General features: G+C 37.6%; 1 protein-coding gene across 1 annotated transcript in view; it reads right to left on the bottom strand.

The window, feature by feature from the left end:
* Positions 1 to 11,171, bottom strand: part of LOC149142918 (emp24/gp25L/p24 family/GOLD family protein) — a 33,030-nt gene extending 21,859 nt beyond the window's left edge. The window contains exon 1 of the mRNA XM_089446913.1: positions 10,690 to 11,171. Coding sequence (XP_089303039.1) covers positions 10,690 to 10,887 — 198 coding nt within the window. The 5' untranslated portion in view covers positions 10,888 to 11,171. The remainder of the gene's footprint in view (positions 1 to 10,689) is intronic.
* Positions 11,172 to 19,647: the final 8,476 nt, after the last annotated feature.

Genomic DNA, 19,647 nt, shown 5'->3' with positions numbered 1-19,647 from the left:
TGAAGCTGAGATTCACTAGGAGTGAAGCCGATCCAAACCATTGCTTGAAGGTTGTGGATGATAGACCTCTCATACTGGTACCCTATGAAGACAATCTCTTTCTAACAAGTACAGACGCTCTCATTTACAAAAGTAAGAGGGAGTTAGATTCCGAATTTGAAATGGTGGACTGCAAGCCCGTGACTACCCCAATGGAGCTTAACTTTAAGAAGTTATGCAGTAGTGCTGCCAAACCTGATTTGGGAAATGCCTCCGAGTTTCGTCAACTCATAATAGCACTGATGTTCTTGGTGAACTCTCGTCCGGATATATGTTTTGCAATTAGCATGTTGAGCTCATATATAATTGAGCCTCACTAGATTGGTGCCAAGAATCTTGTGAGATATCTTCGGGGCACAATCTCTCATGGATTTGAGATACACTGTCAGAAATGTGAAGTTGCGTGATTATTTTGATGCTGACTGGGCAGGCTGTGTGGAGGATCGCAAGAGCACTTTTGGGTGTTGGTTCTCCTTGGGTTCTGCTTCGATATCCTAGATGAGCAAGAAGCAGAAGTCGGTTGCTTTGAGCACCGCTAAGGCCGAATACATAGCTGCGAGTATGACATCGTGTGAAGCTGTTTGGTTGAAGAAGCTCTTCAGTGAGCTTTTTGGACACGTGTTGGATACCACCGTGATCTTCTGTGACAACCAAAGTGGGATTTGATTGTTGAGGAATCCCGTGTTCTATGATCGCTCCAAGTATATAAACATCAGGTACTATTTTATCTGGGATATGGTACAATAAGGAGCAAGAAGGCTCCAACACATTGGAACTAATGTGCAGGTCGCCGATATTCTAACAAAGCCCCTGGGAAAGGTCAAATTCTTGACTTTCCGAGAACAACTAGGAGTCGTGGAGAGACCCTCTCCTGAGGGTCCTGTATGATATGGACATTGAGCTCTGGAAGCTCTGGGGGCTTGGGGGTACTTCTTGGAGCGATGAGCAACCATAGGGCGAGTGGTTCAGCCTTTCCCTAATGGTCTGCTATGTAGACAAGATGAGTGGTTCATCCTTCTCCTGCTAAGACACGATCATAGGGTGAGAGGTTCAGTCTTCCCCTAGTGATTTGTTGTGTACAAGGTGAGTGGATCAGCGTTCCCCTAGGATACCCTTGGCGACATGAAGGCATGATGAGTGGTTCATCCTTCTCCTGCTGAGACATCCTACCCATGCAATCTGGGACCATAGTACTACCGATGGACGCATTGTATACTACCGTACTCCCTATGCTAGAATGATATTGATCTCGGATCAATTGGAACTGGCATAGGGTCAGTAAGAGTGGTATGAGACACTCTCTATTTGGAACTGGTTTCAGATCAGTAAGAGTGGTATGAGACAGTCTCTTTATATGGGACTAACTTCGAGTCAGTAGAGAATGGTATGATACATTCTCGATCACTTCTTCTTCTTCATAGTTCAGCAGAGCAAACCAGTGTAGGGCACTGATGGCAAAGATAGTACAGACTAGCAAATGGATTAGCAGTTGGAGTTTTCCCTAGTTGAGAGGGAGTGTTAAAATTGGCAACTAGGGCCAAACTCCATCTGGGTCATCTTATTTATGGTAGCTGATATTTTTCTTGGATTCCTCTCGTCGAGAGGTGTAGGATTGATTCTAATTCCGAAATGTATTCATGGAGATATGAATTTATTTGTGTTATGTGACAATTCGTCAAGGTCGGCCAGCAACCAATTTACCCCAACCTATCCTCAACGTCTTATTATAAATAGAAGAGGATCTCAAGTCATTTTGGTACACTCATCTCTTGTTATCTCTCTCTTCATTTAGTTTGGGTTTTGATGAAAGAGAGATCTAGAGGGAGTGCCCTAGCCACAGTCATGAGGAGACCTCTACGCTGCCCTAATGAAGATCAAATCACAATCATGAAGGAGACCTATACGTTGTCCTAAAGGAAGCTCTTCTTCGCAGCAAGGAGAGGATTCAATACGCTGTCTTAGGGAGCTTCTATACGTTGTCAAAGGAGGCTCTAAAAGAACCCTCGCCGCAGTCCTAATGGGAGGATTCTAGCCTTACCCTAGCCGCAGATAATGAAGAGATTTGGCCGCAGTCCTAGGGGAGCTCTAGCAGTCAAAGGGAGCTTCAATACGTAGCTTAAAAGGTCCCTAATCTGCAGTCTAATCCTCAGCCTAATCCGCAGTCTCAAGAGGCTTCTATCTGCCCTAGCCGCAGCGAAAGGAGAAGGTTCCAGCCACTGAAAATGGAGGTCTCAAGCAATTGTCAAATTGTGCCTTAAACCACAGTCCAAACAAGGAGTTTTAGCTGCAGTTCAGGTGTGCCCCAATCTGCTGTCAAAGTAGGGCTAGTGCTGCCCTAGTCACAATCCCATTATTGCAGGGGAGCACCTCCCCCCCCCTCAATCCCACTCCCAATCCGCGCTCCAGGCGAGAGCGACTCAGGAGCAAGTCGAGAGCGCACTCCCTTAAAAAAAAAAACGCTCCCTGCCTTTTCGGGAGCGTTTTGCCTTTTTTGCCAAAAAAAAAAAAAAAAAAATGCAAAGATGTTCCAAATGCAATTTTTTTTCAAAGAAACAGATCAGTTTTGAGTGGGGCAACTTAATGGTCAAGTCTATGGCCCTAGTATTGATATGCAATTCATGGCAATGACAAAATAGAATTTTAGATTTCATTCAAAATCCAGCAAACTTATCAGTTTTTCAGGATTGCAATGTTTCCATTGAATTTTGTCATGTATTAGGGTATGGAACTCATATTTAATCAAGAGCACCAATCCCTCTATGTACCTTGACGTTAGTGACATTGGTTGTCGAACTCCTCTATCATGACCCTCCTAAAAATGTACGCATCACTCAACCAAAATCTTGACTTCACATGCTATGCTTTTTCTATCTTATGTTAATGCTTAGAGGTGATATTAATGACAAAGATCCCTATACAGATACAGAGGTAACGACAAAGATACCTCTGGATATTAATGCTTGGAGGGTGATATTAATGACAAAGATCCTGATTTTCCAACAAGACTAAAAAAATAGATATTTCTCGTGGTGGCAAGAGGCCCAAGCATAAGCAATAGATAATAGATTTACTTGCTTTTCTAGTTTCTAGTAGTTTTTATAACTATTCACTCTTTCATATTTATTATGATATTTTTTTAAACAACATATGACAATTTAAGTTTGAAGTTGGCAATTATAACTCATTAGTAATGAATTATGAATATGATGCTTCATGAAAGTTGAAAGTTGTTTCATTTCATTTTATAACATTTTATTGCATGTTAGATATTATTTGTTGTAATGGTTACACTTAGCTTACAAGTACAACTTTGGTGATCAATGATGATAAATGTTATATATTGAATTTTGAAAGCTTGAAACTTTAAGATCGATGCATCATGAGACTCAATATGTTGTATGTTACTATGTTACTAACTTGTGGACGTGGTTGATGAAGATTATAACTTCTAGATGATTGTTGTTATATGGTTCAATCTATGTTTTTTTATGTTTTTTATATATAATTCATCATTCTACACGTTTTTGTTGACACATATATATCAAAATATAAAAATATAAAATATATATATATATATATATATATATATATATATATATATATTATATAAAAAATGCTCCGGGATTCGCTCCCAAACCGGGAGCTTTGAAAAACGTCGCTCCCGCACCCGTTTTCGCTCCCACTCCCCGCTTTCGCTCCCGCTCCCAAGTAACACTGCACAATCCTAAAGGAGGTCATCTTGGCTACAGTTGGAGAGGCCCTAATCAGCAGCAAGTGAAGGAGGAAGGCCGTAGTTAAAGGAGCCCTTATCACAGTATGAAAGGACACTTAGACCAGTGTTGCACTAATCGCCAAATAATCGCGATAATATCGTTTTATTGCGATTTTTTCAAAACAAAGATAAAACCATGGGTTTTTTTAGCCAATTTTTATGCAAAAATCGTGAAAAACAAACAATATATATATATTACGAGGACGAGGAGGTGACCCAAGCTACCCCTATCACTAGTAGAGGACGTGGTCTACCTCCTGTAGCTCCTAGTTCTTCAGCTTCCAAAGCATAGCAAAGTCTACTGCCAACTCCACCGACATCTACATCTAGAGGGGCAAAGGAAATCAATAGTATTAGACTTTAGTTATTTGGTTCATTCCATTGTATATGACATTATGACTCATGATATGAGATACATTATTATATTTTTCGTTGATATTTTGAGGCTGAGTTGGGAGTCATGAGTCAGGACTTACTATTCATGACATGATTCACTGTTATGTGTGATGTGGCACTAGAAATGATATTAAACATCTTATATATTAGTTCTTTTATCATATTTATGTGTCAATGTATTTATTTTATGTTGTAAATGCTTTAGATATTTAAAAAATTGCAAAAAAATGAATATTTTTGTATGTTACGATTTTTTCCCGATTTTTACGATTTTTTCCGATTTTTCCCCCACGCCGATAATATCCCGATAATGATTAGTGCAACATTGCCTTAGACGCAGCAGGAAAGTGAGTCTAAAATGCAGCAAGGCTAATTATATTACAGTATGAAGGATCAATGATAATGTCACATTGCTGTAGGTGACAGCAAGGCTGTTTGGGCATGTTAGTATTGTTCCTAAGGTCGATTTAAAGGGAAGGAGAATCCACTATAAGGAGGAGCTTGAGGCTGCTATGTAAGGGCTGTTTCAATCACTGTTTGATGGAACCTAAGTTGCAGTCCACTGCTGGGCGAGGCCGCAAGCCATAGCCAGCAGTTGGAGACCTTTTTAGGAGCTGCGTTCATAAGGTAAGCAGTCCTATAATGCAGCGTTTCATTGGAGGACTGTATGAAGGCCAGTCAATGTCTATAGGTGGACTGTGGGGTGTATTATAGGTGCTGTAGCACACTGAGTTAGTGCCCTAAGTTCTAACCTGTAATCAGGTTTACAAAGATATGCTTCAGTCCTTTCAGCATATACAAGTTGCCAGATGGGCAGCCTTGTCATGATCAGCGAAGCGGCAAAGGACAGAGAGTCTTATGGAAGGAAAGCTTCAGTATTTTGGGGTAATTGGTTGAGCTATTCTAGACATATCATCTGCTGCATATCTTCAGTCCTTGTCATCAGATCTATTGTGTCATCTTCATTGTGAACATCTCTGATGACTGATCTCCTAATTTGGCAAGTCTAGTATTGACTTCAAATGTATTTGTACTCTCTCTCTCTACTGAACTATTGAAGAACATAAGAAGAATTGATCAAGGGTTTCCCCACATTGGGGTTTGTCCCTGGCTGGTGCCACATCTTGTGTCCTCTTGTCTTGGCTTGTCTTCTGCTATTTATGTTTATGTTCTATCTGCACTTTACTATCACGCTGATGTGATTGCTAATCTGAATATTGTCATTGGGATAATATGAAAAATTGAAGTAAATTGCTCTAAGCATAGAACATACCTAAAATTAACAGCGAGCTATCTCCCTCTAATAACATAAAAAAGGAAACACAAACAAATTTCAGACTAGCACACTTTCATAAATTGTTTATCAAAATTAACATCTGCATTGCTCGCACCTTATTTGTAAACTTAGTGCTAAATTCATTAGGATCCCTTAAATGTCTCATTTCATGCCTAGCAACTTTAAGGGGCATCATGAATGAACATCTTCATGTTTGGCATCAGCATTAGGTAGTGAATTTCAGTTTCCCACAGTACAAACAATATATCTCCTCATAAAAGGTATAAACCATGAAAACAAATAAGAATCCTCATGGTTCTAGTATTGCAACAGGTTGTGACAAGATTTATTACAAATGCCAATGCATGTGTGCACTATCCAACATCAACATGGACAATCAAAACCATGATTGCAAATGCCATTACCACTCCACCAAGATGGAACCTGTCCATGCCCTTGAATAAAAGGGCTTTAATAATAAACTAACCAAATGTTAAGTATTCTCTTTAACCAAAGTCAAGTAGTATTGTGTTGGACTCGAAACTTGGCATGCATAATCTCAGCCATATCTTTTGCTATCATGATATTACCTTTTGTCAGTTGAAGAAAAGCTATATATATCATAATCAGCTTGCTGCAATAGAACATCAGCAATTTATGATTCAAATTCCCATTTTAGAGTAATTAACTAAATGTTTCTTAATGGTTTATTTTATCCGTTCAACAAAGCTGTGTTGGCATACATAAGCTCAACCATCTGTTTCTTTATCACCATTTACCAGTTGAAGAAAAGATATTTAAATCACAGTTGGCTTGCTTTGATAGAAGAACAGAAATTCCCAATTCCACTTCCAAGTAATATTTCTATTTCTTCACAAATTTAGGTATAGGATTTTCCATGATTCATCTCCACTCTCAAAAGTCAGCATATTAGTGTCCAATATAGCACCTTTGCATTTATGTCAGAAGCAGGTAAGTCATCAACACAAGCAGGTAAGTCAACAACACACAGAATAGAGTCAATCTGTCTGACAGGGTAAGGCACTCACATATTAATTTATGAATAGACATTTTGCCAGTTACCTGATCATGGAACACACTTTCACTACAGCAACACGCAACAGAAAAAAATAATGGACATTTTATTTTCTCAAAGAGAACACTCTAGTTTTGAAAGTCAAAGGCCCCATGTGCCTTCCTAAGAGGTCTATCCAAATAGATTAACGAGTAAATTTTCATATTATATAGCTGTGATAATAGTAAATACACAATGTACACATACTTTGTTAAAGAACCCCAAAGTCACAATACTTAATGTTGAAGTTGAAGGAGTAAGAACAATTGTGCGTTTTTCAAATTTCTGTTGGTCTCTCTCTTTACAACCTGTTCTCTCTACAATACATAATCATTATTGAGTTTTCATTATTTCAATCCATTTCTTGGTGGCATTGTATAGGATTTTATTATCACCCACCTTTAATTATTTATCTGCATGTGCCATAAGAATCTATGGCAACGTATAGAGATTAAATATCATGCTTGGTCATTTGGACCAAAAACACATGTAGTAGCATGATGAATGCGATGGGATGACTATTACTCAATTCATGACTCATAACGTACAATCTTGTGGAGTTTATAGAAAAACAGTGGGATAAAAGGTGAAGAAGGAGAAGGAGGGTCCAAGCAATGGGAGGAGAAAAATGGGAGGGTTGAAACCTGCCTCTGTTTTTAATTAATTCTGAAAATCTGAAAATCAAAATCTGCCACAGGAAAACACTAAACGGTTAGCTGCTAAACAAAAAACTCTATATCATATCCATACCCCTGCCTTTCCATTATAGAGATGAAGAAAGGCACACCAGGGAGTTCAAAATTAGATCCAATTCCTAGATCTATGGATCTGCATGAGGATGAGGTAGCACGCTTCAAAGAAAGAGTTCAGATTCCCTTGGGATCTGTGCCTCAACTAAAAGTAAAACTCAAACATAAATGAATTGCAAAAAAAAAAGACTGAACTAATCTCAGCATGCTATCTACTTTAACTGGAGATAAGAATAACCTTATCCTATCCTTACAGCGCATCCTAACAGCTGGCAGCCAAATTTAGTGCTGCGCCCTCTGGTCTTCTTAATGTTGTACCAACATCTACAGATTGGATCTGCCAATTTTGTAAGAGAAGGCACATAGATCTTCTGTGCGTGCTCCAGCCCATACAAGACAATCCAAGGTACACACTCTAACAAGGGAGTGCCTAGAAACTTGGAGGAAAGTAAAAGCAGTAAAGGGAGTGCCTGGAGACTTGGGGGAAAGCAGAAGTAGTAAGATGCAACACCATAGTCGAAGGGGAGATCCCAGGGAAAAAAAAAAAAAAAAAAAACTCTGCAATCGATGATTCCAGCACCACAAGCAGAAGAACAAATCTACATTTTTTAACTTGAGGGAACCAACAAACATAACAGATCTTGGTAGGGTGGGATTATCTCTGTATAAGGACATAACTGACTTCAAGGGGCAATGTTAAAGGATAAGACACCCCATTACCAATTCTCTCATGCAATCGATGATTCCATCACCACAAACTCTGCAATCGATGATTCCAGCACCACAAACAGAAGAACAAATCTACATTTTTTAGGCTTGAGGGAACCAACAAACATAACAGATCTTGGTAGGGTGGGATTATCTCTGTATAAAGACATAACTGACTTCAAGGAGCAATGTTAAAAGATAAGACACCCCATTACCAATTCTCTCATGCAAAGAATAATTAAAATTGAATTTTACACTGAACTTGGATAGGGGTCATGAAACATCCAGAGACTTTTGAAAGTTATTTTCAGATAATTGTGCAGATAGTCTATTTGGAGATGGGTCTTTACAAGGCAACATACTGTAGGCAACAGCTAAAGGAATTACTCCTATGAGAAAACAGCTGCCCAAGGTCAGATTAAACAAAATGCATAGGCTCAACAAGGGAACACTGCCCTGCAGTAGACTCACTAATCATGAAAGCAGAAAAAACCAACTTGGCAGACATATGTCATATTGTTCTGTTTTGAAAATATGTGAGGATTTTTTGTTATTTGCTAATTCATTTTCGGGGAAAAAATGACCAGTTATTTATATAGATATGTGAAGAGTATAAATAGCAGTATAGAAACTACAATTGGGCTAAAGAACCCCCAATAATTTTGGAAATATTGTAGAAATTAGTATTTCAGTTTCATTTTTGCTGCTCTGGAACCTACTAGAAAAGGGTTAGGCTATAACTTGCAATTTTTTGTTCTAGTCAATGAGGATTGCTTCCAAGCATTTGAAACAAATCTAAGAATGCAATTTCAGGAGGAACATAAGGTTAAGGAAACCATCATTGATTTACTTTGTCTACTTCGGAAATGAACAAAGCCACAATAATGGAATATCTAAGTTGCAGAGGACATGTCCCCAGCTCATGGAGGGCTGGAGACTGCAACATTTCTGTACCATGTACACTGGTATCAGATGTCTGAAGCATCTCCCTCAGTAGAATATCTGTTGTGGGAGACTCCAAAAAGAAAAAGAAAAAACTTGAAAAAAAAAATGGCAAAATCATGCTAGAATAATGCCAAACGCTATTCTAAAATCATAACGCAAAGGCCACTGTAAACATTTTTGTATCTTGCAGATTGAACATTTCATGTGCAATCCGTGCATTGCATGTACAGGCTGAAAATTGATCTCAAATGAAAAGACAAGAACATTTCTTGAATAAGGCATTGCAGTAACAAACAACTGTCCAGTATAAAGGAACAGACAAAAGGCACTCTGCAGCAAGCAATGACACCATCAAAAACTCCTGTTGCCACCATGTAAGTAACATCAACCAATGCAGAACTGTGATATACGTTTTTTAATCACTATATATTTTTATTTCAGACTGAGATCAAAATTTCAGAAAATCTCCTGGTGTTTCCTCGATAAGTTGTGAAAAGCATGACTAGAAGATAGAATATTCAATATGCCAACTGCATACACAATCTAAAATTTAGGAATCACTCATTAAAGGTCAGAAACTGTATTAATCTTGCACTACAATATGTTTAGAACTAGCAATATTGATTCAAGTTTCTATATATGTCTGCATCTATATCCACACTACCTGTACTGGAGACTTCCCCACACCCAATACTCCAGTCTCCATGCAACTTAGGGCAATATACAGCAGAAAAAGACAAAACTAGGTCAATCATGCATATCCGGTAACTACGCATGTAGGCTCGGTATGTTGACTTAGATAAATCACAAGTGCTGTCAAAAGTAATTTACAAAAATGCCTCTCTTTTCGGTTGAAAAACCCCTATTAAGAGCCATACAATAGTAGAATGAATAATAATGTATGAGTTGAGGAAACAGATATGGAGCTCACATGGACGTCGTAGTGAACCAGATTGAACGAAAACCCTCGTTAAAGAAAACTATCGACGTCGTAGTGAACCAGATTGAACGAAAACCCTCATTAAAGAAAACTATCGACCCAATCAACAGCGGTTCTTTCGTCCTTCGGACGGGATAATCAAGAAAACAAAGCAACAGGTTCATGTTTCTAGGTATCTTTACTAAAAATTTTAAATATAGATTTGAGGCTAATGTAGATTTCAACTTCGAAAAGGGACTGTAAGAGGAGAAGTAAGAGGTTCCCTTATCCACTTATCCATTCTCTCTAATAGTTGTCCAATGCCCACTTACTGTCTCAGGGACAAGCCTACTCCTAAACCTCAAGTATTTATAAGTCTGAATTTGCCCCACAGAGCCTTACGGCGTTTTAAATGTTTTTTAAACTGCATAAAAACAGCATGTTTATGACCGTATCTTTCAATGTTACATCGCAAAATTTTAATTATAAATGTTAAAAACCCAAGGCCTGAAATCTAGCCCCCTCCAACCATGACCTGAATCCAAAATTCCGTTTTTTTGGCAGTTACAGGACCGTTTTGGCGTACTTTCGGTAAATTAATTCATAAATCATTCTCAGAAAACAAATTGGAATACGCCAACACCAGATCAGCGAACCACGATGGCGTTGCCTGAGACTCGAATAGTGTCCTAAACCTATAGCTATGCAAAGGGCCGATATGCTGATCAAAGTTTCGAATCACATTGGGTGATATGCTGATCAAAGTTTCGAATCACATTGGGTGCTAAGAAGTTTAGGAAAACAACTCACCGTGAAGTCAATTCCAGGGTGATCGGAAGACCAGAAGATCTCGTGGTCGACAACGACGAAATTGCCAGAGACGTTATCTCCTTCGTATTCGACATTCTCATAGAGGCACTCCTGGTCGTTCACTGTGAATGAAAGGCCCGCTGTGTAACGTAGCAACGCCAACAGCAACCCCACCACTAGACCCACTACTCCTTTCATCGGATTAATCTTACCGATCTTGTTGTACCTTGTTTTCAAGGGTTTTCTCTGACAATTTTTTAATCTGGTCTCCTATTCGATTCCTGTTGCGTGCACTTCGTTCGATCTAAAGCCCTGTCTTCGCTGCCTGCTGCCTCTAGTACGCTTAAATACTGAGGTCAACAAGAAGGGATTTGCTTGTACATAGATCGATCTGAGATTCAAATGATGGCCTCAAAAAAATTCCAATTGAATTATGGAAAGTACTCACGCTACATCGAATCGAGATATCTTATATATACCGGTTCCCTTCGTTGACACACGGGCGTTTTTTGTGCGTACCAGGTGGGTGTGTGAAAAAACCAATTAATTTTATCTCAGATATCATTACTCTTAAAATTACCCTTTTTTAAAGAGTTTTAAGAGTGGTTTACATACCACTACATCTATATCCAGGTTTACACTTTACATCTACATCTACAAGAAAATTCACGTAAGGTCGCTAAGTTCACAGAAAAATTCAGGAAATCAACCCAAAGGGGTCTACCCACCGGGCCAAACAAGCAAGGCCTGACGTCGGCCTAACCCCAAGGGCGTCGAGGAGATTTGACCCCGTGAACCCCAAAGGCGTCGAGGAGATTTGACCCCGTGATCAAATAACTTTATTTCAGATATCGTTACTCTTTTTTTAGGGTGGTTTACACACTGTGTGGCCGCTACATCTACATCCACAAGAAAATTCAGGCAAGGCCGCTACATTCATAGAAAAATTCAGGGAAATCAACCTGAAGGGGTCTGGCCGCTACATCTACATCCACAAGAAAATTCAGGCAAGCCCCGTGAACCCCAAAGGCATCGAGAAGATTTGACCCTGTGATCAAATAACTTTATTTCAGATATCATTACTCTTTTTTTAGGGTGGTTTACACACTGTGTGGCCGCTACATCTACATCCACAAGAAAATTCAGGGAAGGCCGTTACATTCACAGAAAAATTCAGGCAAATCAACTTGAAGGGGTCTGGCCGCTACATCTACATCCACAAGAAAATTCAGGCAAGGCCGCTACATCCACAGAAAAATTCAGGCAAATCAACCCAAAGGGGTCTACCTGTCAGGCCAAACAAGGAGGGTCAAACCCCAAGGGCGTCGAGGAGATTTGACCACATGACCTCCCAACTTCGCCAAGGGCGTCGAAGAGATTTGACCAAGTGACCTCCCAACTGAGGAAGTACAACGGAACATGGGAACTCAACCAACTGAGCTAACCCTTGGGGATTATCATTAATCTTCTTGACTTTTCATTTGATAAAATTAATAAAAAAATTGAGAAAAAATTTAAATAAATAATATATAAATATGGTATAATCTAATTTGTAAATGAAATAGTTTTAATAAAGATTATGACTTATTTTGAACAAAATTAACCAAATATATATATATATATATTAACTATGCCCATAAATAATTTTATATTTATAAGATTAAGATTAAATATAAATTTCTTAAGTTGCCCCATAAAGTTTTTTTGGAAATATATATATATATATATGAAGTTAATTGCAGTTATCTTGGGTGGTTGTGCATAATGGTTGTTTTCTTCCCCACCCAAGTTCAAATTTGTGCTAGTGATATGATGAGCTATAATGCCTTACAAATATTTTGTGCTTATGAGCATTATTGTATTGGCTTCAAGCCTTGTGAACTCTTAAGTGAGTATGTTTGTGGGCTAAGAGGGATGATTTCTTTCCTCAGGGTAATATATATATATATGCCAACAAGATAGCACCACCATTTGTTGCTAATGTTTTTTTCCAATTGTAGTTCACGGACACTGAGTAGTCGCTACATCCACAGGGAATAATCCAGGTAGATCAACTCGAAGGGATCTACCCGTCGGCTTATCTAGTCAGACCTGACCCCAAAGACATCGAGGAGATTTGACCCATGACCTCCCAATTGGCAAGGTACTTAGCAACGGGAACTCAACCAACTCAGTTATCCCTTGGGGCTCATTGGTTGCCAATGTTGTTAAACATTTGGTTAATTTTATGTTGGTGAGTGTCTTGCCAATGTTGTTAGACATTTTGTTAATTCTATGGCGGTGAGTGTCTAGTGGTAGGTTGTGTGCACCTCTATACACTTTAGTAGTCAAATCATTGCACAAACGAAATCCTTTGTCCTACAAACAAGGGGGTCATATGCACCAATTTGGTGTCTAACTCAATTGTGACCTTATAAATATTTTATTGTCATCATCATCATCAATACGAGATGTCTTTCATAAATGTGGGGAAGCATCAATTGGATTTCCTAGGTGGGTGGGTGTTAGAGTGAACCTTAGGGATGATAGTAAGATGAAAAAATTATTTTTTGAAAACTATTATTTGGAACGTTAGAAGACTATAGTAAGTAGAGAGAGGATAGATCAAGTTTATAAGATATGAAAGTTTTTTTACTAATATTTTTTAAACCCAAAAAGGTATATATGATGTATATTTTAATTTCGAACTTGAAATATCAAATATAAATATGCTTTCATGAAGGGGGGATGTAAAAGTACTTTTCACACACACACACACACAGATATATTATATTTCCATGAAATACATGTCTTGAGGAAATCCATAAGTGTTTCCCCTTATTTTCAAAATGGTAGCCAAGATAAATCATATTTTGCAAAAGTTTAAAGATTTGGTAACAAAGGGCTTAAGGACATTGCAATAATATACTCATTAAGAGCTAAATCATATTTTGCAAAATTTCAAGGATTTGGTAACAAAGGGCTTAAGGACATTGCAATAATATACTCATTAAGAGCTAAACATGTCACTTGCATGAATTGAATTTTGAGTGGAGAGGATAAAATTGATTCCTCCCAACCGCTTGAGCTATATCTGGCTAACTTATGCACACACACATAATGTGTGTTTAGATATAATACATGCATATATGATACATACAATAGGGCTTATTCAAGAAGGGTATATTTCTTCTAAAAGATATGATGAAGTTTTTATATGATCAGGGGTCTAATTAACATAACTTCAATAGTTGATTAATATTTTACATGTATGTGGCATTAGGGATGGCCATTAGCTAGAACATATGGCCTTCAAAGACATTTTTCAAATTTATGAAATTCATATTTAAAGGAATGGGAAAAGGGTCATTTTTATATTAATGAGGAAGCGGATTATTTGGGCTAGTCAATGAATAATGTTGGTGGGAACTATATAGATATACTAGGTCATATTGCTTTGCATTATGAGGAAAATTAGGGCTCAAAGTGGTGGTGGTTTAAACGTTGGAAGATAAGTGCCCCTAAAAACTCTATCATACACATGTGGCTAGCTTTGAGTAATAGTTTACTAAGTTAGGGTCTATTTCAGAAGAGATAGGTATGTGGCACACCTAATTATCGTATTTTATAAAAAGTGCAAAGAAATCATCTTACATTTGGCCATATCCTATCATTTTACTTGTTTGGTCCAATGACAATATATAACATGGCCTACAAAACAACTTCCAAAGGTAGGAGCTCAATGTAATTCCAGTACTTATACTTTGGGGCATATAGCTAACTGATGTAGGAGCATCTACCTTTCAAAATCATTTTGACATTCTTAGGTCAAAACCCATTTACCAAAGGAAGTTGGTTTCCTTAATTTTATTAAATTGTAATATTTTCCTAGTTGTAAATCTAGAAGGAATTTATATTGTTAAAGAGGATAGGATGAGTGTCATTTGATTACTATGTGCAGGAATAGATTCAGCCTAATTAGGAATTTGTTAGATAATTCACCGAAACAGATTGAATTTGTTGAGTTCGGATACGAGAGATTTGTGTATAGATTTTTCCATGTAATTGAGTGATTCAAAGTTTAAGTGTGTGAGTGAGAAAGAAATAAAGGAAATTAGAGGAAGACAATACATTGACTATATATCTGTAATCTTCCCCTTTATTGTTAAATATATGAATCAGTGTGTATATTTCTATGTGCATCTGTGTGGTTGAGTTCATGTTGTGTTGAACGCATGCCGAATTGGTTTCCTCTATATTACAAGAAGAATCGATTGTTGTAACTAACTTATTCCCATGTTCAATTTCTAGGTTCATAGCATCAAATCTAATCACAGTGCAATTTGGTGTTTTGAAACTAGACCAGACCCAATTTGAATGAATTGTCGTCAATCCAGACTAGAAAAGGCATCTGGTTGTATTAATAAGTTTGATCTGCAAGTCAACAATCAAATTTTGAATCACAATTTATAATCTAGACTACGAATTATTTGGTTTGAACCTATCCACAAGTTATAACATTAAGTTGGATCTCGAATACTAGATCAAAGCAAATAATCTAGATTGGAAGAGATATTTGGATTAAAGGAAATATTCAAATCAAAAGATATCCGGATTGGTAGGGATATTTAGATCATCTCGATCTCTAGATCTTTGAACTATGAGCAATAATGAATCCATTTGTATTCTGGATTACACGGGAAATTGGGATTTCTATCATTAAAGAATTGGGGGGTTAAGATTTGGATATAATTCAATTAACACTAAACTTTGAGTTCGACGCTGATCACCACGATTTCCACATAGAGTTTCGACTATAGAGTGAGAGACTCAGATCTCTCAAGAGAACTTTGAAGAGAATCGATCCACAATTAAGAAAAAAAAACAGTTAAAGGAGATTTAAGGCTTCAGTTTTGGTATCAAAGCAAGGAGTGCTCAAATATGATAGAAAGACATAGAGCAGTTAGAGGAGCAAGTCAAGAAAGGCCTATAGTGAATGCATCCCTGCAAACAGAGATGGGGTGCATTTAGTATAGATTAGAGGCAATGGAGACTGCCCAAAAAAGAGGAGTTGGCATAGGAGATGTTAGTGAGGTAGTAGAAGATTCTTCCAGTGAAGAAGAAGGTGAAGAATCAGTATAGGAAGTTTTTTTAAAGATGATAGCTAAGATGAAACAAAGTTACCAACTTAATGAGAACTGTAACCTCAAAATAAGAACTCTAGCCCAAGAAACCCCTATTTTGTGCAAAAAACGTGAAAAAACACCTTGAAAGCGAAAATTGTTGATGTTGCATCAACATTTTTTTGGGTTAAAATTCCTTTTTTTTAGCAGTGACATTAAAAAATAAATTTTTTGTGTAATAAACATGAAAAACACCCCGAAAATGAAATGGTGTTGATGTTGCATCAACACCATTTTTTTCTGAGTTAAAATTCCATTTTTTTTTTAACAATGGCATCAAAAAACTAAAATTTTCATGTAATAAACATGAAAAACACCTTGAAATCAAAAAGTGTTGAGGTTGCATCAACTTTTTTTATTATTATTAAAATTCCAACAATAATTTGTTTTATTTTATTTTTTTCATTAGAAAAATTGTAACCTTTTTATTAGATATATAAAAAGTTACATGAGCACATGCATTTAAGCATTTCACATATAGCAGTATATATAAACATAGATAAAAAAAAAATAGGTTGTGAAGGAAGAGGTCCTATAGCCCAAATAAGTCCCAAAAAATAATAAATTGTCTATCAGCCATGAAAAGTCAAAACAACCTATAATTTGTAAACTGAAATTCTTTCAGTAAAAAATCACATGAAAAATTTTGAAACAACAAAATGAGGAAACAAAGAAAAGAATACATGAAAAAAAAATTAAGTAGAAAGGGTCAGGATCCAATAGTTGCTAATCTTCCAACCATCATCTTTGTTAAGATTACCTAGCCTTCTTTCAATTTCTATGGCCTCCCTAACATTTGGTGATGGAAATGATCAATCTTTGCAATCACCTTAGCTTCTTCTATACAGATGTGGTGTTTCGTACTTTCTGCATGTTCCGCTAAAGCCGAGGAGTGGGTCCTCCCATGTTTGATGTCGACAGCATGCTCATGGATCCTTTGATTTATTGAGCGACCAGTTTCACCAATGTAGGGGGGCCCATAGGAACATGGGATCATATAAACACCTTTCATATTCTTAGGGTCCACAGGGTCTTTGACTGACCTTAGGGAGCTCCTAATTGTGTTCAGGGGCCTAAAGTTTGAAGGAACTTCATGCTTCCTAAGGATCCTAGCAATCATGTCAGCAATTCCTTGGATAAAGGGAAGATGAACCCTATAATTTCGATCTATATGTTCTTTTAATATCCTAGGACCTTAGGCAGCTTTACAAAAGCCTTTGAGATCTTAGGACCTTGGGTTGTTCCCAGAAAAATCCTCACGGAAGAGATTATTTGTGGCATTGAATATGGGATTAAGGACCTTCCTGATAACACTAAGGATATCATGAGACAAGATCATGCAATTATCTTTAGAAAGGAAATCCCCCCTAAGAAAAACATTAGCAAGCTTGAATTTGATGCCCTCAAGTCTTTAAACAATAATCTTGACATCGTTATTCTCAAAGATGACAAGGGTGGGGCTATTATGATCTTAGATAAGGATGATTTCCATAGAAAGATGTTAGATCACTTGTGTAACAGTGGAAGCTACAGGAAACTTAATAAAAATGCCCTTAAGAGGATCTTGAAAGCAATGGCTCTTGCCATTAAATCTAGTAGCACCGTTTGCTCCATTAGCCATAAGCTCATTGAGAGTAACCCTCTTACTCCTAGGATCTATGGACTTCCTAAGATCCATAAAGAGGGGGCTCTATTGAGACCCATTGTCAACATAATTGGTGGACCGACTTATCTTCTAGAAAAGTATTTATCTCAAAAGTTAAAACCCCTTGTTGGTCGAACGAAGTATTTTGTCAAAGACTCTTCATCCTTTGTCAGTGAATTAAAGGGATTGAAATTTGATATCGAGGATAATCTCGTTAGTTTTGACGTAGTCTCCCTATACACTAATATCCCTATTAATGAAGTTGTTGAGGTTATCAACCGCATTACTAATCCAGATAGGTCGGTTGAGATTTGTCTTACCTCAACTTTCTTTAGCTTCGAAGGGGAGTTTATGAGCAAACTTGTGGTATGTCCATGGGTTCTCCTCTTTCCCCGGTCGTGGCTAACTTGTTTATGGAGGAATCGGAATCCAAAGCATTGGCCTCAACCCAATTCAAGCTAAAGCTTTGGAAAAGGTTTGTGGATGACATCCGCGTCATCTGGCCTCATGGACGGGAAAAGTTGGATCTATTTTTTCAACATCTTAACAATCAATATAGCTCTATAAAGTTTACTAGGGAATGTGAAAACAATGGTAGCCTTCCTTTTCTTGACATTCTTATACCTAAGAAGAATGATGGTTCTTTCCCGCACCAAATATTTGGAAAGAAAACTCACATTGAGCAATATATTCATGCTAATTCTCATCATTATCATGCTCAAACTATGGGATTTCTTAACACTTTAGCTACCTGTGCTTTAAGAGTGTTTGATGATAATCATCTTAATGATGAGAAGACTCATCTCCTTGAAGTTTTCAAAAATAATGGCTATAGTAGACACCAATGTCTCAAAGCCTTTGGTAAAGCAACCCAAGGTCCTAAGAAATTAAAACAACACAAAGTTAGAAATTTTGGGGTTCACCTTTCCTTCATCCAAAGAACCATTGACAGGATTGCTAGGATCCTTAGGAAGCATTGTTATACAATATTTTGTCACACTCCCCACCTTGTATCCTGAAGTGTTGAACTTTATGTCGTTAATGCCACAAATGTTGCAAAATTACGAAATTTGTTAGTGTATTCACCATGAAACATGTTTAGAAGCATCCTTGAAGAAAAGAAGAAAAATTGCCTTGAAAGAATTATGAAGAAACTTGTTGTCGGGATTAGCGCGTTTTGCATCACTAGTGACCCGTGTTGGTAACTTGTTGCACTATACTGTCCTAGCATTGCCAACGCGGCTTTTATCAGGTAAACCTGCGTTGAACCTCTTCGGACAGTTTTTCCTAAAGTGGAGGAGAAGCTTCTCTTACTAGAAGTCTCGAGAATGGCGAGCTGGTTACAGGTGAATGAGGATTGGAACGAGACCTCCCATTCCTGTTCCTTGATCCTACTTTCATGGATCTTTCCCTTGAGATGTGGAACTTCTCCCTCCTTTAATGGATTCTCAACTCCCTCTCCTTCCCTATAAATGAGATCCCTACTATCCACAACTGGTTTTCTAATGATTGGTTGCATTCTTAGTGTTGAATCATGCCCAAATGTTGCCCATTTTGCTAAAGAGAAAGGAGTGCTTGAAGGTTAAGGCTAGGACTTGGAAACCCACATAAAGGAGCCTTCCAACATCAAGGCTTAATTGGTTGCAATGCTCCCTTTACCATCTATTAATAATACATTATGTGTTTGCTTTCCATAAATGTGTTAATGATTGCTCATTTAGTGTAATATTCCTTGATCTTTTACATGGTTTAAATTGGAATGGATTTTGCTATGTATGTGTTTGTTGTCTCCACGTGATCCTCCTTGTAGGTATTCATCCATAATGGTGAAGAGGAGATTGAGCTTGGAAGTGAAAGAATCAAGGACGACACCAACGGATGTTAGCATCAGAGTGAGGTAGGCCATCTACCCTCCTTTGTGTTTTCTGGTATAAACTAGGAAATTTTGCACATATTTTTCTTTGTTTGTTGCTAGATCCTCCCATAGGACTAAAGGGATCATTTCTGTTTGCAAAAAGGATTGCCTACACAACAAAATGGCGACTCCACTAGGGAACTTATAACCCTTCAAACCTCCTTTTTATGTTTGGTATTTTTTATTAGTTTGGCCAACCTCCTAGTGATCTGTAATTTAGGTTCATTATGGGTCTG

Source organism: Pinus tabuliformis, chromosome X (genome assembly GCF_031772625.1).
Source record: "Pinus tabuliformis cultivar Carrire ecotype Pingquan chromosome X, CPIR1, whole genome shotgun sequence".
Taxonomy (NCBI): Eukaryota; Viridiplantae; Streptophyta; class Pinopsida; order Pinales; family Pinaceae; genus Pinus; species Pinus tabuliformis.
This window is presented reverse-complemented; position numbering and strand designations above follow the sequence as displayed.